Source organism: Petromyzon marinus, chromosome 1 (genome assembly GCF_048934315.1).
Source record: "Petromyzon marinus isolate PM22_M1 ecotype Great Lakes invasive population chromosome 1, UKy_Petmar_22M1.pri1.0, whole genome shotgun sequence".
NCBI classification, from domain to species: Eukaryota; Metazoa; Chordata; class Hyperoartia; order Petromyzontiformes; family Petromyzontidae; genus Petromyzon; species Petromyzon marinus.
The window spans coordinates 6,963,351-6,987,248 of NC_133667.1; the positions used below are offsets into that span (position 1 = coordinate 6,963,351).

The window sequence follows — 23,898 nt, forward strand, 5'->3', positions numbered from 1 at the left end:
CATGTTGGGTAAGTCCCCTAGCTTGTCAATGTCAACTGCTTTCAATTAAGGCTATGTGATTCCTTAGCCCTCTAATTTAAGGGATAGGTTGCCCCATAGAGGGGACTATCTGTGTTGAAAGGGAGGGGATCAGGATCTGCCTGTCTCTGCAAATTTCCAGGGTGGTAGTAACCCTCCATAGCAGTTTAAGACTCCATGATCTATCTTTATCAGGGGCAAAAGCGAGCCCGGCGAGCATCCAGCGACAGGCAGAACCTTGTTCCAATTCTTTCCATACCCCTTTTTCCGGGTTTGTCCAATGTTTAATGTTTTGAGGAGTGCTTGAATGATGATATTTAAGGATGTCCTCACGCAGCAAGTGTGAGCAATAATACATTTTTGCTCCATTATAAATTATGCGATACATGAAGAGAGTTGAAAAAAATACTTTCAGGACGCAGGTGGGGACCATTCCTAGATGGTATAGGAGCTTTGGAAAGATAATCATTTTCACCAAATGGGCTCTGCTAGAAAGGGAGAGGAGGTTGTCATTTCGGGCCTCAAGTGATGTTGTGGTCCTCTGAAGCAATGTTGGAAAGTTAATTTAGAAGATGGACGAAAGTGAGGAAGGAGTAATAACCCCAAAATACTTAATTTGAGTAGGGCACCACCTAAATGTTGAGAGTCCCTCTGGGGGTTTAGTCGAGACGGGAGGGGGGCATCCGTTTTGATTTTGTTGACTTTAGCTTGCCGCCCTAGGCTTCTTCATATTCCATAATCAAAGATAGGAGGGTAGGGATGGAGGTCATTGGCTCAGTTAGAATTATTAAGACATTATCAGCGTAGAGATTGATTGTTTATTTTCGCTTGCGTATTTCCGTGCATACCGGTTGCTTCTAATACTTTCTGTGAGACATGATATTGCCAATGTCAATAGGAGGGATGAGAGGGGACATCCCTGCCTTGGTACCTCTAAGTATAGCAGGGGTGGCCAACCTTTAACAGACCAAGATACACAAAGTACCCTTGAATTCTGCAAAGAGCCAAGTATACCTGATGATGATTGGTTCTTTCGGTAAAGTCACGTAGAAGGGAAACAATAAAATAATAAAAATATAAAACAATAAAATTCTCACGATGTTTCGACTGCAACACAAGCAATCATCATCAGATGTGAAAACCACGACAAGAAATTTTGAAAAAAGTGGCGGTTATTTTTATATTGTTAGCACCACGGAGAGAGATTTGACAGTTTGTTCAGATGGACGAGTCCATCTATGTTCGGAAAAGAGGAGGGGGAAACGAAAAATAATGGATGCGGTCTGAAAGCCACCTTCTGCGTGATCAATCAATTAAGACCCGAAATGGTTTATCAAATCCTTCCAATGATTGCTAAGCCAGAATCCATCTTCTCGGTTGAAATTGCCTCTGTGTTTGTATATGTGGATAGCCTCATGAACGAATCTCTCATGGTGGTCAGATGGCTTGCAAATAACCTCTGTCTTGGAGAAGTCAATGTCATGTGAACCTACTGAATTATAACAGTGATCTGCCTCGGCCGAGGTGTTGGTCCTACCGTGTTTTAGGTCTGCTTTGTGTTCACGAATGCGGTCCGAGACATGTCGTTTGGTTTCTCCAATGTAACTACTAACACAGAGGCAACTTAGTTTGTAGACGCCAGGGTACTGTATGTCCGGAATCACATCTTTTACAGACGGAACCAGATCACGGATTTTATGTAATGTGTTGAATCGGACCTGGATCTTGTGTTTATTCAAGATTACTCTTTGTTTTTTTCGGTAAAGTCACGTAGAAATAATAAAAATAAAATTATATAATAGGATACAACGTTTCGATTGCAACACAAGCAATCATCATCAGGTACAGAAGAGCTAAATTTAAGAGAGAGAGGAAACACATAACCACATATATACAGACCTTAAGAAGAGGGAATTAGCACAGACACACCAGGGGGCACAGAGAGGGAAGGAGCACACTAAATCAAACAGGGTTTAGCAAAATTTGGAAACTATATAAAGCAACACAGACGGTCGGTTAAAACACAATTAACACATGGCTGGTAGGAATAGGTTTTACCCTTTTAACTGGCACAAAAACGGACACCTTTATTCAAGGCATCATGTTTGCAATAACCACTACACAAGCAGTCAAAATGCAAACAAAGAAGACAACTCTGATAATAATATGCACTGTCCTTGAATTTGATTGGTCCACACCCGAGACGGCTTTTCTTAGAGCCTAGTCTCCATTGGTGTTGGACCAGAAGACGCCAAAAGGCGTACAACTCAAAAACAGCACACTATCAGAGTATTGAAGGCTCGGGGTGAGCATTAACATTATGAGACCTCCTTTGCCAGTAACAAGATATAGGAATAGGTTTTACCCTTTTAACTGGCACAAAAACTGACACCTTTATTCAAGGTATCATGTTTGCAATAACCACAACACAAGCAGTCAAAATGCAAACAAAAAAGACAACTCTGATAATAATATGCACTGTCCTTGAATTTGATTGGTCCACACCCGAGACGGCTTTTCTTAGAGCCTAGTCTCCATTGGTGTTGGACCAGAAGACGCCAAAAGGCGTACAACTCAAAAACAGTGCACTATCAGAGTATTGAGGGCTCCTGGTGAGCATTTACATTATGAGACCTCCTGTGCCAGTAACAAGATATAGGAATAGGTTTTACCCGTTTAACTGGCACAAAAACTGACACCTTTATTCAAGGCATCATGTTTGCAATAACCACAACACAAGCAGTCAAAATGCAAACAAAAAAGACAACTCTGATAATAATATGCACTGTCCTTGAATTTGATTGGTCCACACCCGAGACGGCTTTTCTTAGAGCCCAGTCTTCATTGGTGTTCGACCAGAAGACGCCAAAAGGCGTACAACTCAAAAACAGCGCACTATCAGAGTATTGAGGGCTCGGGGTGAGCATTTACATTATGAGACCTCCTTTGCATTTTGACTGCTTGTGTTGTGGTTATTGCAAACATGATGCCTTGAATAAAGGTGTCAGTTTTTTGTGCCAGTTAAAAGGGTAAAACCTATTCCTATATCTTGTTACTGGCAAAGGAGGTCTCATAATGTAAATGCTCACCCTGAGCCCTCAATACTCTGATAGTGCGCTGTTTTTGAGTTGTACGCCTTTTGGCGTCTTCTGGTCCAACACCAATGGAGACTAGGCTCTAAGAAAAGCCGTCTCGGGTGTGGACCAATCAAATTCAAGGACAGTGCATATTATTATCAGAGTTGTCTTTTTTGTTTACATTTTGACTGCTTGTGTTGTGGTTATGCAAACATGATGCCTTGAATAAAGGTGTCAGTTTTTGTGCCAGTTAAAAGGGTAAAACCTATTCCTATATCTTGTTACTGGCAAAGAAGGTCTCATAACATGGCTGCAAGATTACGCTATTTCAAAGATTGCTAAATTGTAAGTTAAGTGTGAAATTTAAGAGAGTGATGGAACAGAGACCGTAAAGAGACATATGGGGAGAGACAAACACACAGTGAAGAAGTGAAGCATCTCTGTGACGACGCCTTAAGTAGCCAGAGACTGTGGAGCTGGGGCTCAGAGACAATGGGACGAAACATTTTTGCATGAAAAGAGCACATATCAAAGGACGGTGAAGGTAGAGGTCGTCACACAGGGGGCTGTGGAGGCTGTACGCAGCGCCCACTCGGAGACACAAGGCACAAACACAGGCAGAGACAACACAGCGATACAAAGATCAAGTCAAGGCACAAAGGCAGATACACCAGCAGAGAAACATAAAGACAGATTTCATACCTTCCCGTAAAGGTGGTTTGAACTTGATTAGGTGCTTTCGTGACTGCAGGAATTACTCTTTGGTTTTTTCGGTAAAGTTACGTAGAAATAATAAAAATAAAATAATATAATAGGATACGACGTTTCGATTGCAACACAAGCAATTTTGGAGATCTTTTTTGTGATCCTCGCAATGTAGGGTAAAGTGATGGTTTTGAAAGGCTCCTCAAGAGGGTCCTTCTTCATGGTTGGAGTGATAGCTTTGCGGATGGTGTAGTCGGAATAACCATTAGCCTTAAGAGCTTGGTGTACGTGCTTGAGTTGACTGGCAATGTGTTCCTGGTCGGATATGCATTGGGCTCTATGGTGCAGAGTCTTGACGAGGGAATTTTTCTGGGATGGATGGTGGTGGGAATCCGGTTTCAGGTAAGCATCCGTATGGGTAGCTTTCCTGTAGACAGAGTGGCTCATTGAACCATCAGGTCTCTTTTTTATTAGGACATAAAAAGGTAGCTTGCCATCTTTTTCGACTTCCATGGTAAATCTGATGGCTTGGTGTATGGAATTGATGTGGTCGAAGAATTATTGTGGTTTTCACACCTGATGATGATTGCTTGTGTTGCAGTCGAAACGTCGTGAGAATTTTATTGTTTTATATTTTTATTATTTTATTGTTTCCCTTCTACGTGACTTACCGAAAGAACCAAGAATATGAATCCCTGCAGTCACGAAAGCTTTAAATCAAAATTTAACCGCCTCTATGAGGAGGGTTTCCACATATCTTTGAGATCCTTCAACAAACTCTGTGATAAGAAGGCTTAGCTGATCGAGTCTCTCACCTTTCTCATAGTTCCATTTAGTGCATAGTTCCATTTATTTGGTATAGCCCTGTGAGCCATTCGGCTCTTGAATCGGGTGCAACCGCAACAAACAAAAACATGAACAAGAAAACATCTTAAGTGATGCCGGCGACTCTGGGGTAATACCAATCGCATTTACACTGACCTCTGCTGCTGTAACTTCTTCTAATGCGAAACGAATCCTTTCCAGAACTAGCTTAGCTCTTATCTCAGAGAAAATTTGACTTATACGCACCGGACTAGATCAGTTAGACAAGACACTCTACAAATCACACTTATTATTGACGGCAACAATGTCCACATCGGATTGGGAACATGTAGACAATATCACTGCCTCTTCAGCTGCCACTATGTCGACCAAATGTAAGGATAACCTGATTTCCAAATTTAACCTCCTCTCAAACAAAAGACAGGACCCACACACCAAAAAGCTAGACGTTAACAAAGTCGTAATTAATCGCAGTAACAGTTCTATTTCCGATGGTCTGAAATCCGTTTTAGCTAAAGGGCTAAACTTTGTAGTCACACCTAAACACATACCAGTTAATGATATCATTGCCTAAGTAGACGTGGCTCTCAAGGGCCTGGGTCACATCGCTGAAGACATAGCAAGATCTGAAATCGCTGCAACCCTTAAAAATGCTAAGATGCCAGCTAGCAACCTCAGCAAAGATGAGCGTTTTGAATTATATAAATAAAAAACAGGGATGACATTGTCATCCTCTCAGCCAACAAGGGCAATGCCACTGTCATCATGGATAAAAAAGAATATAACGAAAAAATGAAAGTATTACTCAACGATGGCAGCTATACAAAAATGAAGAGATTCCACCAACAGCCTCGTCATAAAAAACAACAAAATCATTTCTGATTCAATCGCATTAATTGATCAAACCAAACAGTTCTCGTTGAAACCTTCTGCTGCCAGGTCACCAAGATTAGACGGCTTACCAAAAATACATAAAGTAGATACACCCCTTCATCCCATTGTCTCTACTATCAACTCCCCCAACTACAAACTGGCTCGTTTTCTGTCTGAAATCCTGCGGCCTTTCACTGGAAAAAACCACCTCTGCGGTACAAAATTCTACTCACCTGGTATCGACAATCAAGGGTATTTCCCTGTCCCCAGATGACCTGCTTGTCAGTTTTGATGTAGTTTCCTTATTCACCAAAGTTGCTGTACCTGACACCATCGCAATCATTGAAGACTTGGTTCATCAAGGACTAAACACTGAGGTACCCCCCCTGGTAAGACACTGCTTAACCAATACATACTTCACTTGGAATGGAACGTTCTACAAACAAACTGAGGGCACCCCAATGGGCTCCCTCCTATCTGGTTGTAGCCAACATTTTCATGGAGAAATTTGAGTCTGAAGCCATCCAGACTGCCACTTTGCGCCCAACCTTATGGAAGAGGTACGTGGATGACACTTTTGTCATCTGGCCACATGGCCGGCCTGCTCTAGACCAATTCTTCGACCACATCAATTCCATACACCCAGCCATCAGATTTACCATGGAAGTCGAAAAAGATGGCAAGCTACTTTTTTTCGATGTCCTAATAAAAAAGAGACCTGATGGTTCAATGAGCCACTCTGTCTACAGTAAAGCTACCCATACGGATGCTTACCTGAAACCGGATTCCCACCACCATCCATCCCAGAAGAATTCCCTCATCAAGACTCTGCACCATAGAGCCCAATGCATATCCGACCAGGAACACATAGCCAGTGAACTCAAGCACGTACACCAAGCTCTTAAGGCTAATGGTTACTCCGACTATACAATCTGCAAAGCTCTCACTCCAACCATGAAGAAGGACCCTCTTGAGGAGCCTTTCAAAACCATCACTTTACGCTACATTGCGGGGATCACAAAAAAGATCTCCAAAATCTTGAATAAACACAATACCCAGGTCCGATTCAACACATTCCATAAAATCCGTGATCTGGTTCCGTCTGTAAAAGATGTGATTCCGGACATACAGTACCCTGGCGTCTACAAACTAAGTTGCCTCTGTGGTAGCAGTTACATCGGAGAAACCAAACGACATGTCTCGGACCGCATTCGTGAACACAAAGCAGACCTGAAACACGGTAGGACCAACACCTCGGCTGTGGCAGATCACTGTTATAATTCAATAGGTTCACATGACATTGACTTCTCCAAGGCAGAGGTTCTTTGCAAGCCATCTGGCTACCATGAGAGATTCGTTCATGAGGCTATCCACATATACAAACACAGAGACAATTTCAACCGAGAAGATGGATTCTGGCTTAGCAATCATTCGAAGGATTTGATAAACCATTTCGGGTCTTAATTGATTGATCACGCTAAGGGTGGCTTTCAGACCGCAGCCATTATTTTTCGTCTCCCCCCTCTTTTCCGAACATAGATGGACTCGTCCATCTAAACAAACTGTCAAATCTCTCTCCGTGGTGCTAACGTTAAAAATAACCGCCACTTATTTTGTTTAAATTTTCTTGTTGTGGTTTTCACACCTGATGATGATTACTTGTGTTGCAGTCAAAACGTCGTGAGAATTTTCGATATAGCCACATGTGGTGAATTAAAGAGCTGCAGCGGCTCGGGAGATGCCAGTGGGCTACGGCTGACCTAGAGGAAAGCTGGGGGAGATGAAAACAGTTTATCACTGACAGATAGATCGGTGTATAAAAGCTTGCATTTGTTTGTAACTACAGGGGGAATGGCACATTTTTCAATTCAACCCTGTTAAATGCCTTTTCTTCGTTGAGTATCAAAGTGTATGCCATACGTTTATCCCTAGTCGCAATATCTGTTGCTTCTTTGGTTCTTTCGGTAAAGTAACGTAGAATGAGAATAAAATAATAAAATAAGACAATAAAATTCTCACGATATTTCGGCCACAACACAAGTAGCCTTCTTCAGGTGAAAGAACAGAACTTTATTATCATTTTATTCTCATTCTACGTGACTTTACCGAAAGAACCAAAGAAGATTAATCCTTGCAGTCACGAAAGCTTTAAATCGACATGTCTGTTGCGTTTACCAATGTTTTGATAATATCTGCCGAGTCCCTATTTTAACAAAGCATATCTGTGCCTCTCCACTAATTGAGGGGAGGGTTCTCTCCAGTCTGCTTGCCAGGATTATAGCAAGGGAGATTGGTCTGTAGTTCTCCATTAACTCCGGATGAGTACCAGGTACTGAGATCCTGGCTTCATTATTTAAGCCTGGGAGACCTCCCAGGGCCTGCCGCTTTTGCTGCTGGGGATGATGCTCGTGCGTCCTTCAGTTCCTGTAAGTCAATGGGTCTCTATCGTTCTTCTATTAAGTGCGAGTTCAACAAAGGGGGATTTTGCTGAGATAAGTGTATTTTCTCGCTTGTAGGAGAGTCCGATGTATAAAGGGCCTTGTTGAAGTCTTTGAAGTGGAAAAATGTATATCCTTTACCTTTTATGAGGGGGGCAGCCCTCTTCATTATAGATAAAGGCTATGTGGGTATGGCTCTACTTGGATTGAACATTCTCACTAGGATCGTCCCTAGTGAGAAGAGTCATGGAAGGTGGAGTCTAGCCTTCATAAATAGCAGGTTGGTTTGATCATTCAGGATTTTTTTCAGCTCTAGTTTAATCGAATTAATTTCCCTCATGGTGATTTGGAATTGGGTGGCTTTATAGCTGTCGTTTAAGGATCTAAGCTTATTTTCCAATGTGTGCTGCTTGGCTTTAATGTGCTTGAGCCTACGTGCCCCTTTTTCGAATAACGAGCTTCTTATAAAGGCTTTAAGGGCATCCCATATCACCAAGGGGGATACTGGGGGATCCGATGCTGATTTGACTGTCATAATTCTATGTTTTCTTTCCCTATCTCCTCCATTGTTTGTTTTTCACTGAGTATCCTCTTGTCTAGGGACCATAAATGACGTGTCACTTCATTTTGGGTTTAAAATGCATTGGGCGATGTTGTATACGGCCCTTTTTCCACAATTAATATCAATAAAATATTTGCCGATATATATTGTTTTTTTTTAAGTGGCCGAAATAATAAATGAAAACACGTAAGCCAGAGAGCAACACACACAGATGGAAATCGTCAAAAGATCATACAATTATAAACAAATAATAAACTCCCGGGGCAGAAGAGAGGTTATCGACCACGACCATCGGAGAATCGCCAGGTTGCCAAAGTACGATTTACCATGACCTACTGACATAATTATGACAGTTCACAAACAGGCCCAGGGTCAGAGGGCACAGACAGAGCGCAGCGCACAGCAAACTGCAGGATTGATGTAAACGCAGAGCCCAGGGTCGCCGAGAGTTCGCGTTAGCCGCAGACATAGCCAAGCCAAACAGCTAAACCATTTACCCTGCATTGCTATTAAAGTAACATTAAAGTTCGAAATTCAACAACAGGAGTAGGCTAAAATTATCGATCCTCACGCTCGCTCCAATTGGAGACCAGGCTACGAGCTACATCAATGAACCATTGCCCATTTATTAATTCCATACTGAATGTTAATTCATCTTTAATAGTTTCTGCACAACCTGACCGAAGCATATGGCAATCAGAATTTTTCCTAAGTCAAAACGAATTCTCTAACCTCAGGACATAAGCAAATAATAAAGCAGTGTTAACTCAAGGGCAACGGAGAGAAAGAGAGACACCTTTGTCTTCCCGCAGCGTGGGAGAGCGGACAGAAACCGACGCCAAGAAATTATTGCAGCCACCTACGCTTACGGGAAAGCTAGGACTCCGTAAACAACACTCCCCCACCACCGCTAGACGAATGGCATACCCCGAGCAAGCAGAGAGGGGGCGGGGGGGGAAATTCCTTGCGAACGAAGGTGTCAGCAAACCTCAGCAAACAAATTAAGTTAAAGAAATTACAAGACATAGTCACACAGAACATTGATACTAACACTATTCACCTTAAAATGACGATGCCCTTGCCCGTTACCCGACCCCACAGACACCAAGGAGTGTGAATTCCGACCATCGAGAGGCTTACCTCTTGACTCAGGATATCGAGAATAAAATGATAATAAATGATAAAGCTTATACACGGAATGACGAAAATTAATAAAAACTGAAGAAGGGCCAGGATAGTGGGGTGAATCACAACCTTGTTGAACATAAAACAAATAATATTTGAGTGATGGTAAACCAAGGGCAACGGAGAGAAAGAGAGACGCCTTTGTCTTCCCGCAGCGCGAGAGAGCAAAGATAGCACCAGAAGGCAAGGAATTATCACAGGCTATCTGTGTTCAAGGGAGAGCTAAATCTAATAAACAACGCACACACCACACGTGCAAGCAGAGAGGAGGGGGCGTGGGGAGAGATGCCTTGGAATGCGCAGCGTGTGTCAGCAAAACCCCAGGCGAACAAGTTTTAAGTTAAAGAAATCACAATACATAATTTCATACATAGCATTAATGTTAACGCTATTCACCGTAAACTATATTCCGCTTATATAACCTTGCAAACACCAAGGAATACGAATTCCCAGGATCAAGAAACCTACCTCTTAACCTAGGATATCGGAAATAAAATGATATGATAAGCATCCGCACGAAAAGACGAAATTAAGAAAAAACTGAGGAAAGGCCAGGATAACGGGGTGAATCACAACCTTGTCGAACATAAAACTACATGATACTTGAGTGATGTTAAACCGGGGGCCAGGGAAAAAGAGAGTCTCCCGGCCACCTTTGTCTTCCTGCAGCACATGATAAGAATATGAATACGCTCAAGAGAGCACCTGGAAAACTAGCACAACAGACCTCGAGTCGCATACAGAATCATAACTGTAAGACTATGATGGAATGAACTATGATGGAATAAAATGTTAACTTTAAAACCTTAACCAACCTTTGGGCGTCGGGAAAGGTCATACAGGAGGGAATCTCACCCCTCCCTCCAGATTGTGTAAGACAGACAGAGAGACGCCTTTGAGACGATTTTTAACATCTGTTTTTTTATGGTTTATGGAAAGAGGAGGGCAACAGAACCATGCCGTAAATGACGCGCACACGGACACACATATGGACGGACACACATACGGACGCACATACGGACACACACTCCAGACCACGCCACACAGCTAAATCAAAAGAAGCTCCGCCTTGTGGGGAGGAGCCAAGAGGAGGGATTTTGGCATAAAATAGGACACTACAGCATTGAAAAAAAAACTCATCAGCAAGCGGACAAGACCAGCTTACCAGCTCAACTCATCCCTGCAGAAGATCAACCACCACCGACGCAGAAGAAGTCTCTACCGCCTGCCAGAATGGCGAGACTCGCTGTTTAGCGACGGGGCTACGCGGTGCGAGTCGCACCATCAAAAGTAGCATCGCAACGAACGTGTATCGCCAGCGCCCGATAGCGCAACCGGTGGTCAACACTCAGCAACACAGCCGTGCCAGCGACCAGCAGACGAGCGCCATCTACCGATCATACAACCGTGCCCGCTAAGAGCAGAACGTGGGCCAGCCGCCAAGCCGACGGCACCACCGCGCACGCTACGAGGGAGCTGTGTGCGCCATCTACCGACGGGCCATCACAACTACAACAACGTGTCAACTGCTCAACCTACGTCAACAAGTGTGGGCCGAACCTAACTAACTACTGTGAGAAGAGAATCAACTAATAAGTATGACGCACACTGCCCCACTACACGGCAAATCAGGCGTCTGCTTGACATAAAGAATCAATTCCGAACACTGACGACTTAACACAATTCATATCACTCAAACATACACGGGTCCTTAACCAAAAAGCCAATACTCAAGTCCGTAAACCATCAGTGGCTGTGAAGGCATCACGGCAGACCGAGTGAACACCTCGTCGTTTATAAGTACATTCATAATTTTCCTCCTTAATATTTTGTTTTGGGCTGTACTTCTAATCGCATAAATTACCAACCGATCCATCAATACGAATTAATCCTTGACACCTTCGCCACGGAGCTATGCTCACGTGGGGGAATAGCGTATCCAACCGGCTTCCTTATCAGGCGATCTGGTCCACAATTAATTAAACGTTGGCCCAAGATAAGGATATCAGGGGAGAGAGCGCACCCCACCGCACACCCTCACTCTAAGCCATTTCAGAAATCATATAATCTTTAAGTACCTTTCGCTACTGATCGCCGCACGTACTCGTGTACTCTACAGAATACTCAACTGTTCCGTGACCCAATGTGCTAACAACGTGATAAGGGTTGCTTATGGATCTATGAATGAACGCGGTACTGTGTGTGCAAATTCCAGTATAATCTTTCATAATAGAGTATCAAGGTTTTTTTGTTTTGTTTAGATGTTTTAACGTTTCTCTCTCACCAACTGAGCTCGCGTTACGCGGCGGAATTAACCACAGGTGCTGTTGTCAAAGTGATACAACCCAGTCGTTGAGGATACTGTGTTGATACTGTGCTGAAATTCCAAGACTGACAGTTGCATCTTCTAAAGTTAAAGTTTAGTTAGGAAATAAAATTGATCAATGCAGAAGTGACTGTGTGATTCTTTCCTGAAATCTATGCATAAGAACTGGTTCTGCATTGAGATATGAACTTGGTGACCTTACATAAACACTCTAATTCATACTCAGTAAATGTTAAAGCAAGAATAATTGTATTATACTGATTGATAATACGAAGTTAAACAACGAAGCCGAGTTGACTCTGGCATACTCGCATCACACTAGCATAACTGCATACGATTAATTGTATTATCCCGATTGATAACCGACCCTCGTCAACGAGGCGGGGCCTGATTATCATAAAGGCTGTCATTAACATAACCACACCCACTCGCATAAATTAATACGATTATCTCTCGAATTAGCATAATGTATATGCATAATTTCACAAATTAACATATTTTTATCAAACATTTTTATAACCCACATATACAACAGCGAGCACCCGGGTATGGTCAAAAAGTTGTAAGTCTAATTGGATTACTGTGTAATTATTATTCAATTTAATAATAGTTTTGTTTCTTCATTTTATTGACATTTTGAGTGTAGTAATTTTTCATCGGAAGCTTTTCATTTCGCTTAGATTTTATCTATACTTGTTAGTGTAGTTTTTATTTTTTATGAACAGCACCTTAAGATTTCGATACGAAAGGCCCTTTATAAAATATAGGTTAGTGGGTGGAGGGATTTTAAAACTAATAATATTTTAGACACTGTCCTGTGTGCTTTCGAGATATGAATATAGTCTCGATTTGTAGGGACCGGGGTCCTCCATGGGTCCACTAGCTGATGTTGGGAGATGGTTTCTTAGAGAAGATTCCTTTGGAGTGTGAAGAGGTCTGTCCTAGTGGAATGTGATGTTGTCTAGGGTAGGGTCTAATATCAGTTTCCAGTCTCCGCCTACGATTATCTCACCAGTTATTTTCTCTATTAGTGATGCAATGCATGAGAACAGTCTCGAGTTAATGAGAGGTGGGTAGTATATGTTCAGGAGTGCGACCTCTTTGCCCTGTAATCTGCTCAAAACAAGCACGTACTTTTCTTGCAGATGGATTTTCTGTGAAGAAAGGGATAAGGTAAATCTTGACTTAAATCTTTGTGACCGCAGGAATTCAGACTCTTTTGGTCTTTCGGTAAAGTCGGGTAGATATAAAAATAATAAAAAAACGGCACATTATTTTATTATTTTTCTATCTATGTGACTTTACCGAAAGACCCAAAGAGTAGGGAGAAGTATTTTTTTTATTTACTAAGATCATTACACCTCTGCTACTTGGTAGTATATGCCGTATGGTATACCTGGCCCACCCATTGCCTTTTATTGACGTTTAGAAAGGTGGGCTTCTTGGAGGAAGCCAATTTCTGCCTTTTGCCTGCTTAGGTAGGTTAGTACTTGTTGCTTTTAATATAATGTTGAGTTTTATAATTACGAGTTAATCTATTCTCATGGTTGGGGGTGGGAGGTGGTTTGCGCTCATCCGTTCAGTTACCCTCTTTAAGGAAGGGGGAGTTCTCTGAAAGATTGTTTGGATATTCTGATCCCAGGGGTGGGCAGGTGCAGGATAAACTCAAAATTGGGGAGGGGGGCTTATAAAGAAGGGGGGGTGGTGCAGGGTGTGATGATTGGGGGGCGGGGCAGACAGGGAGGGGTAAATAAAACAAAAGAGAAAGGATATGGGGCAAGGCTCCAATGGGATTCCAGTGTAACCAAATAATAATAAAAATGTATAATGTGCATTCCATCCTAGTATCCCAATTCGCAATGCATGGAACGCAGGAAACTAAAACAGAACCAGGGCAATCCACCAAACTAAAGTGGGAAGGCCAGTTTAAAGAGATGGGTTTTCATGCAGGCATAAATATATCTACCAGCTCTGATTTCCTGATTTCAAGTGGCAAGGCATTCCATAGCTTGGGTGCCACACTAACAAAAGCCCGACCACCAAAAGAACGCAACCTAGACCTGGGAGTGCTGAGCAATTTGAGATCAGAAGATCTTAAGGATATTGATGGAATATATACATGTATTCGTTCCTGCAAGTAATGTGGGGTGAGCCCTTTGAAAGCCTTATAGGTTACTAGCAGTATCTTAAAATCCACTCTGAATTTGACCGGTAGTCAATGAAGAGATTAGAGGACTGGTGTAATGTGCATACGTGTAAGCACTCTAGCAGCTCATTCTGAACAAGCTGGAGTCTGCCCAGTACTTTGCTCAGTATCCAAACCAGTAAGGCGTTGCAGTTCTCCAGTCGGGATAACTAAAAAATATGGACCAGTCTCTCCAAGTCAGCAGGTGACAGGAAGTGATGCATTCTGGCAATATTTATTAGGTGGAAAAGGACTTTAACCACCTTAGATATACGTGTCTCAAAGGATGACTGGTCAAACTGAACACCAAGGTTTCTGACCTCCCGTGTGGGACTGACATCGTGACCATCAATCAACAAACATCCATTAATGGAGAAATCATTAACCATCTAAGAATTTATGATGACACTCATTATAACTTGTGTCATTAAATCAGCAGGTTATTACCTGCACATCACAATAGTTAGTTACTCTTATCCAATAGTTTCCAACTTTAACAACACCAGTGTGTGCCTCTTGTGAAACAGTGTTAGCCCCACCATGCTCCAAAACCAAATAATGCAGTGTTAAACAACAAACCTGCAACCAGGCACCCACAAGGTAAACTTCCTATATGTTAGTCTTCATAGATGAAGATTCACTGTCGTGTTTATTCATTCGTAACCACACCAGATTGGATAAAACCATTCTACTTCAAAACATATTCAATATTAATAGCAATGTGAATAAGGAGAACCTGTACTCACTATTACACTTTTGGACAACATCTCAATCTGACGCTGTTGACCATGTCTTTAGTTACTGGTTATATTGGCATTAGCATAGGCATTTTGGGAATTTGACAATTTTATTATTTGTATTATTTTATTGTTATTATTTTTTTCTATCTACGTGACTTTACCGAAAGACCCAAAGAATATAAATAAGAATTATTGTATTTTTTAGAGAATTCATATTATTATTTCATACACAAAATTACTTTTAATATATACAAGCAAGTACTCACTGTGATTAGTATAGTAGGTGCGCCCATCAGTATGCACATTTTCTTCCCAGCCAGGCTGCAACCACACAGAGATGAGTTAGGCTTGTAAATAAGAATCCTTATTTAGACTGGAGGAATCTGATGAGCTATGAAGCGCTCTTTCACAGTTGTGCAGTCTAATCAAAGTGAATTAACCAGTTTAAGTCATAACTGGCTGTGATGTTTCCATCCTACGTTCCAATGTTAGTTGTTTTCAGCTCTCTGATTTTACATTACAGGTTAAATCTCTCATACTAACACAGCCACCTCGCACGCCGACGTTGCGGCAGCTCTGCGATCTTACATTTACATGATAATCTCTCACATTAACATAGCTGCTACATTAGCAGCGATGTGAAATTATCATTGTTGCTACATTGGCAGTAGTGCACCGCCCAGAACCATGGTTGCCGCCGATACACTTTGGCCACGCCCATCCCCAAACATTTATAAACATTTTGCCTTCAGAGGCTAACTCCTTTTCCTGAAGATGACCGCTTGTGTTGTGATCCAAACGTCGTAGTTTTTTGTTATTTTCTTTGAACCTATCTACGTGACTTTACCAGAAGACCAAAAGATTAGGAACACTAAACATGGGGTTTTTCTTTCTCGTAATTACTTGGCTGCTGAACCATTATTTTATAATGATAAAGGCATGCAGGCACTATCTATTGCAATAATTGAGCACTGTAAGCAGGTATTATGTAAAACTATTCAAACACCTCATTGACTATGTAACTGTGGCAACTGATCTGCAGTAAAGGGCCCAATTACAATTCTATGTAAAAAAAAAACAGTTAATTAAAACTATTCATTTCATGCAAGATTTTTCAAACGATTGTGCTGATTCACATATTCCATGTATTTGTTTTAAAAAAAAAGTTATGAAAAACATTGAAATATTTCAACCTCCATCCCTGACAGAATATTGTCTAACAGGTAGGGCAGAGCTTATAGAAATATATTATGGATTATTTTGGACTTCCCCACAGTGCGCCATCTTAAAACAATATACACAAATACTTACTGGTAGAGGGCCTAGGTCAATGCTGTCATCGTTTTGAGGCCTCGGATCAGCAGGTGGATTTAACTGGGCATTACCCTGTAAGAATGAGACATTTTCTTTAAATATACTGTGACACACATGATCAGCCTTCTATTTTTTCAAGTTCCTTTTTCATCTATTTTTTCATGTTTTCATTAAAACAGAGGTAAAACTCAGTCTGCTCTGTGGCATTGCAAAGATATGGAAATCTCACAGGTTTTTGGTGAGAGGTATACTAGCTTTTCTGGAGAATTCGGTGGGTCTATACTCACTGATTACAGTATTACACACTGGACAATGAGAAGGTTCTTTTCACCATTTACTAAGATTACATGAAAGGCATTTTTTTCTACAAGGATGAATGTGGTCCTGAGATGCAATAGAAAGTGTGAAGTTGATAGTGCAATTGTAGCCTGAGATTTAAAAAAACTCAACAGCATAACAATAATATCACGTATTTGACCACAAATATGAATACAATAAGATACGGCCATTTTTCAATCCACTGCTTGATGAAGGCCTACATGCTTGTCAGCACGAGTTGGTAAGAAGATCTACCATGCAGGATTACCAGTTGATTACACTCTTGGAGGTGATAGTACTACCCACAGGCAGTATCCATGTCAAAATTAATAGCTAAAACCTTTTTTTGTGCTTTACTCCCAACCCATTCACAAGTAAAATAACTTGGGTAGACTTTAAGAAAAGTTCAATGTTTTTCTGCACTCCATTTCACAAATTGGCAGGCTTTTTTTCTAAAGGTTGCAATGTAAACTCCAGGAATAGGTGTTACCCTTTCTGGCAATGAAATAGGTGTTAAGATGTTCAAACTCCAAATAAATACCAATTACATGGCATTAAGTCCGCATTAACCACACATAATTGTAATAAAATATGCAAAAAAATGCTACAATAATTTTAGCATTGTGTTTGAAACTGATTGGCCTACACCAGATACAGCCTTCTTTATCACCTTGTCTTGTCAGTTCGAGACCAGAGAATGCCAAAAGGTGAACAGTACAAAGGCGCACTTTTTATGCTGGCAAAGTGTTTCCATAGATAGGGTTCAATATATTTTCTTCCGGAATATCTAGGAGGCTGGCTTTGGTGTAAAAACCCAAGAGTTTGGTTTTGAAGTGTTCAATTGTTTTACCTTTAATTAAGCTACATGTACACGGCCAATTTTCTTTATAGATGGCGGATATTTTGTCCGCCATGGGAGGGTGAGATGTCATTCCTGGTTAATACGGACTGCTATGATCTATCAGGTATTGCTTGTTATGAACTAAGAAGCAAATATTTGTGCATGAAACATATTTTAACAATTAAGATCTCAAAATACTACTATACTTAATGCAAACTATATGTACAGTACAGATGTTGTTGCCTGCAGCACTAAGCAGAGGTAAAATAGGCAAAGTTTTATTCATTGGTTTTTGCAGTGATCTTTGGCACATTCAACCTGTGCGTTTAAACAATGTTCACTAATACTTGTAATGGTGATCACAACATGAATTGTAGATTGATAATAGATCATCTGGTATTCTGTGCAAGAATTGAGCTGGTAAAAGTGTCCCATCCCAAGAATACTTCGTGACCCTTAATTGAATAAGATATAGGGGTAAGGTCATCCAATCTTCTCATAATTATCCAATTCACTGAAACAAAATGTCATACATTTCATTGAAGTATACCCAAGTTATTTTACGCGTGAATTTGTCGCGATGTTGAGTAAACAACGCAGTTGCTACCATTAAGATTGATATTACCTGGTGCCTAGACTAATGTTTACTTAGTAATACAGTGTTTTAGCCTAGAAATTACTTATTGATATTTTTTTAGTCTAGTCTTTATTTTGTGATAGTGTTTAGTCTAGCATTCATCAGTAGAGTAATTTCGTCAGTGACAGTTTAACTGAGTAAAGTGTAACAGTGGCAATGACTGTAGTTATTGGTACAGTGTTAATGTCAGTGACCATAGTTCCCAGTACAGTGTTACAGTGTCAGACTGGACATTTCTGAATATAACTCGGTGAGACACTACAGTGTCAGTGACTGGAAATATCTGAGAGTAGATCTCCATAAAGTGTTACAGTACTAGGAACAAAAGACACCTAACAGTGAGATTAAACATGTTAAAGCACTACAATTGAACGGTTAAATGGATGCACAAATCAAAAGGGCACTGAATGCCAAAACCAAATAAAATAGCATGATCGTTGAACTTGATCAAGCAATTAAAACTATAAAAATACAGTACATTGTGGGAGTAATTGATAAACTAGCTAGATTTTTGGAAAAAAACAAAACATCTGAGGTTAGATTTGGCACAGAATGTAAAATACAAAAACGAATATCTGGTACTAAAGATGTATTACCGAAGCTATTAATTGCTGATATGAAAAAAAATGTTGGTCAGATGGGACGAATGATCAGCATGAGACTAAAAGAACACCAAAGGAATATTAAATACTCCCAAACACAACTGTCGGCAGTGGCAGAACATGCATGCCAACAAGGACACTCAATTTATGTTGATTATAATGTTGAGGTTTTGTGAAAAAATAGTTACTACTTGCTAAAACTAATTAGAGAATCTACAAAAATTTGGAGGAATAAGAAAATTTCTAATCGTTCTGATAGCTACAGGCGTAGTAATGCCTGGAATCATATTATCAAGTAATACACTATTTAACTACATGCATATACGTTCGATTGTGATTAACTGTGAGCAACAAATAACAGGTATTACGATTTTTTTGCACCCCAAAACGGCAGAATGTGCATGAATAGTGTGCATGGACAATGTATGTGCATCGAACATTCGCGTTGTGCATGCACATTATGTATGTTGATTGCCATGTGAATAACCCAACCGGTAATTTATATCCTTTGCCATTTATACGATACATTAACCCCCCCCCCACCCTCTGGTCTTTACATTAACAATGCACAATCAGAGCATTTATCACTCGGGGTGCATTGTCTTTGTACTTTTCGCTCTAAAACAGGCTGTCTGGTGTAGGCCAATCAGTTTCAAAGACGATGCATATATATTATCAGAGCATGTTTTGTTTGCATCTTCACCACAAGTACGTGTGATTAATGCAGAAATGATTCCTTTCAAAATGTTTCCATTTTCCGTTTGAACATCTTAACACCTGTTTTTTTGCCAGAAAGGGTAAACCCTATTTTTATTTTTCATAATTTGTGTGATCTACCAACCCTCGTCTCCAGTGCTGGATTAAAGGAATGCGCCACCACTGCCCAGCTGTTGTGTATGATGGTCTTTTGGGTGCTTATTGTTGTGCATTGTGTTTGAGAGGTTGCTGTTGTGTGTGGTTGTGGATAAGTGTTTGTTACGGGGCGAGCTGCCAGCAACAAACAGCAACACTGAAGGTGTTATAGATATGATTTAAATGTTTCTTGAATTGAGCAAGATTATTATACAAACTTGGGAAAAAAGCAAAGGAAAGGAATTCCAAAGTGGAGCAGTGTGAGGGAAGAAGCAGAAAGAAAAGTGGTTTAACTTTTTTTGGTTAAGGAACACTATTAATGAGACCATACTGTTTGGTAGACCGGGTCTGCAATATGGGTAGAGGAATAAAAAAGTGAAGCTCTTTTGTAGCTGCTTGACTGGGTGGAATGGGAGTGACTTTATTCCAAGCAACCACGCCAAGGTAACTGAGCATTGCTATCTCGCATAGGGCCTTAATTATCATTTAACTTTTTTTTACACAATTTCGGATTATACTACAATTACAAGTATTTTGGGTACTCGGGCCCCTGATCTGCCAACCCATGCCTTAACATAAATGTGAGTACCACCAGATTTTATTAATTTTTCATTCTTGATGACTGAGGAATTGTCAAGATCTACTCTGTACATGATGGATGTGATTCAGAATATGTCAGAGCACACATGTTTTTGAATTCACCCCGCTAAAATAGAGCACTCAGCTAAGCTTAGATGTTCTAAACCAAAACATGTATCACACCTTGTGTCTTTTGGTGCTGCCAAAGGAAAACAAATTCTGTACTAATGAAAGCCGTAGGTTGCTCCTGAGGATATCAGACTTACCTGTATCATATTAGACTGCATTGTTAAAGTCCTTAACATCTGGAATACAATTACAATGTTAATATTACAATTGAATAACATTTGTGCAAAGCATTAGCAATTCAAGATAATATTTTCCGATATTCAGTAAAAATATTGCATGCATCACAGATTTCAATTTATTACGTGAATGATGCAAATTCAAATGTGTTCTTAATCAGATAGATATACAAGACTTTCCACTTGTAGGTTTTTTAAGGTTTGTGTGTGAAAATGGTCCCAATATATAAATATATGGAGATAATGCCTGATTATGATGAAAAGTAGAAATAGAATCAAACAAGATATGACTCATATTTTAGCATGCCAAACGAGTGGCCATCATCAACATCACCAGAACAGAGAATAAGGTACTGGAGGAGCTACGTGAGTAAACTTACATCACCATTGTGTGGACAAGGCAATGCCACTGTTGCCAAAGATAATACCGACTGAAAGCTTCTACAGTCGGCTGCTGAACATTTTCCTTACAAAAAGAGACAATCACCCCATCTTGTCCGTCAGCCAGGAATTGTCCAGATGAGGTTGAACAGATGATACAAGGTGATGTTAACTGGATCGATAGCACACTACAGAAGCTCTGACAGGATGGTGTCCAGGCCATCAGCTTTTCCTTTGCTTAGTCGATTGATGGTTGCCTTGACCTCTTGCAATGTAGGGCAGTCAGGTGAAATACTCATTCAGTGTGGTATTGAATGAGAATCTATCGAGGTTTTGGCAAGCAGTGGCTGGTGGGTGATTTACCATTGTCAATGCTCCTGTTGGTATTCGGTCACCCCTAGTATAGTTAAACCGGGCCTTTGCTATCCGTTAAATACTTGATGGCCGCAAATTATGTTAGAAGATTGTTGCTGTTGAATGCCGGCTTCAGTAATATTGCTGCAGTACTATGGTGGTTTTCCTGATAAAATTGTGGCATCTACTGTGGCGATGATGGCATCACGTATGGCCAGGCTGTGTCCAGGTCATTTGTTTGTGTGCTAGCTTGTAAGAGGGCATATACAGTGATGGTGCATTATCCAGCTAACTATGCCTTTATGTTATAGCACTTTGATCTGACCAATAATCCATTTGATTGAATGTCAAGATGAAAGTCAGATGCCACCACATGGTGGTTGCTGTTGGCAGGGGCCTCGGCACCACGGTACACTCAGTAGGACTGGACTGGACAATTGACCTAGTGCAGCAGAGGACTAGATACAGTTCCTTTTGTGGTAATTGGATATCCAGGTCCATCTATATATGTTCTTCCTCTGAAACAAGTATCCGAGTATTGAGAGATCTTAACCACTGCAAACATCTAGGAGAATATCATATCAGTATTTTTATGGGCTGTGCTGGACCCATGCAGACCCAGTGTTTTCAAAACGAGCACTCACGGTGCCACTTACGAATTTCATATCCTCAAAGACGACTAGTTCAATATGTGGCAGTGTTGAGAATGCCATGCAGTCTATTGTGGCATATAATGTGTTTTATCAGACGAGTCCACCACATCGGTAGGTGCATAGGCCACGGAGACTGATATATGACCACCTTTATGAAGCAGTCAGGTATGTAGTAGACCAGAATACATGTGTCCAATTCACACGCAAGTTACTCACTTTATCTGATATCATCAGGGTGAAAACTTCTGTTTGGGTTGTACCTACGAAGTGGAGCAGCATATAGCTACAGACTGTGTGCCGTGTCCGGATAATCAGGTCTCTGACAATCCCACAATAACGATGTTGTACTTAACCCACTCATGCGCAAGCATAGTCTGGCATATATCATGGATGGGAAGTTTCACTAAATATAAATGTATTGCTATGCCCAGAGTAGTGTCATTATCCTTAAACACAGGTAATCTTGAACTAATGCTGCTGAAATTCTGGACTTCCAGAAAGCCATGGTTGTGTAAAAAATACTTATATTTTTGAAAGTGGAGAGACCGATATATGACAGAAGCATATTGTCTGATTATCTGTTGTGTTTGCAAAGATATGAACAATGGCCATAGCAAGTACACGCCCTTACGACATTGTATTTTACGATAATTTACAAAAGAATGGAAATCTTCGCCAATCCATTTCTTGATGTAGGCCTCCCATTGCCATGGGGGTTGTTTGAATATACTTCACTATACATATCAGTGCAGGTTAATGAAGGGGTAGCCCGAGACTAGTTCATGTATCTCTCCTTGCCTGATGTTAAAAATGGTTGGAAATAAAATTCAGGTGACTGGGATCATAGCACAGCATATTAACCAACTTACACCAGTGCTTCATTCAAATTAATATAGCATATATACTCACACAACTGTTTGTAAACAGTGTACAAAATAGCGGGACAGATGCTTCAGATTAGCCACTGAAAGGAAATCTTACCTATAACAGTATTTTTTTGTCTGTCTGTCTCTGTCTATCTGCCTGTCTGCGCACACCTTGCAACGCTTTCAACTGACAAACTGTTGGGTTTACGTTTCAACAAAGTACACGGATACAACACACTAAGCCCCCGGACAAAAAAGCACTATTTGTTTTTCGACTCCAGTGAAAATTAATGTATACTAATAAAATCACACTTTTATAACTATTTATTATATTATTACTCTGATTGCGGCGCCAAAGCACGCATCTGCGCATGGGCGGAAACGCTGACTCACGGTTGCCCCTAGCAACGCACACGAGCTCGCTCAGCGGAGACGTGAGGGAGCTTCTCCTTTGCATTAAAAAGCCGTAAGATAAAAAAAATCAAGCATACTTACTGCTGCACAAGTACACACTGAGGTAAATCCTGAACAGTGTGATGTCCTCTTCTACCCCCCCCACCCAATCGTGTGCAGTTACTACTATAGAGTTAGTAGATACTACTATAGAGTCGGTAGTTACGACTGTAAAGTCGGTAGATACTACTGTAGAGTCGGTAGATACTACTGTAGAGTCGGTAGATACTACTACAGTCAGTAAATACTACTGTAGACTCAGTAGATACTACTAAAGAGTAAGTAGGTACTACTAAGAGACAATGAAGATGGAGTCCTCAGCTCAAAGGGTGTAAACCGCCTGGCCAAGTTCCTAAGGCCTCACACTTGGCGGTCTCGGTAGGCCCCAGAGACCCGGTCCAATGGGGCTTGAGTTGACTGTGCCGGCGGCCAAACGAGCACGGGTGACTCCTCCGGGTGTTGACTCTCGAGCCCCCCTGCTCTCCACTGCCGCCAATATCTGTTGTAGATTCCACGCTGTGGCCTCCCACCTTGCCCGCTGCGTACGCTCATAGACCTGGATGGTTCTGGCCACCATCGAGGAAGAAATCTCTGTGCCAATGGCGGAGGGCAGGGCAACGCTCAATCTCCTCACCAGCCAGCCTCACTGCCACACGAAGATTGAGCGCCCCCTCAGCCACCAGTGGGAATGCCTCGCATCCCAGCACCAGCAACGCTGCCCGGCAGGCGTAGGGCGTCTTGTCCTCCATCCGCTCCCTCTGGAGAAATCTTGTGCAAGCCTCCCACGCCAGATCAGGAGCAGCCTCTTG

The 23,898-nt window shown here is 41.2% G+C and overlaps 1 protein-coding gene across 5 annotated transcripts in view; it reads right to left on the reverse strand.

The window, feature by feature from the left end:
• LOC116940453 (uncharacterized) overlaps positions 1-23,898 on the reverse strand; it is a 393,679-nt gene that overhangs the window by 49,245 nt on the left and 320,536 nt on the right. For all 5 annotated transcript variants that reach the window (XM_076056201.1, XM_076056147.1, XM_076055989.1 and 2 more), the window contains exons 51-53: positions 20,344-20,382; positions 16,246-16,320; positions 15,201-15,255 (exon numbers count right to left, since the gene is read on the reverse strand). In XM_076056201.1, coding sequence (XP_075912316.1) covers positions 15,201-15,255; positions 16,246-16,320; positions 20,344-20,382 — 169 coding nt within the window. The remainder of the gene's footprint in view (positions 1-15,200; positions 15,256-16,245; positions 16,321-20,343; positions 20,383-23,898) is intronic.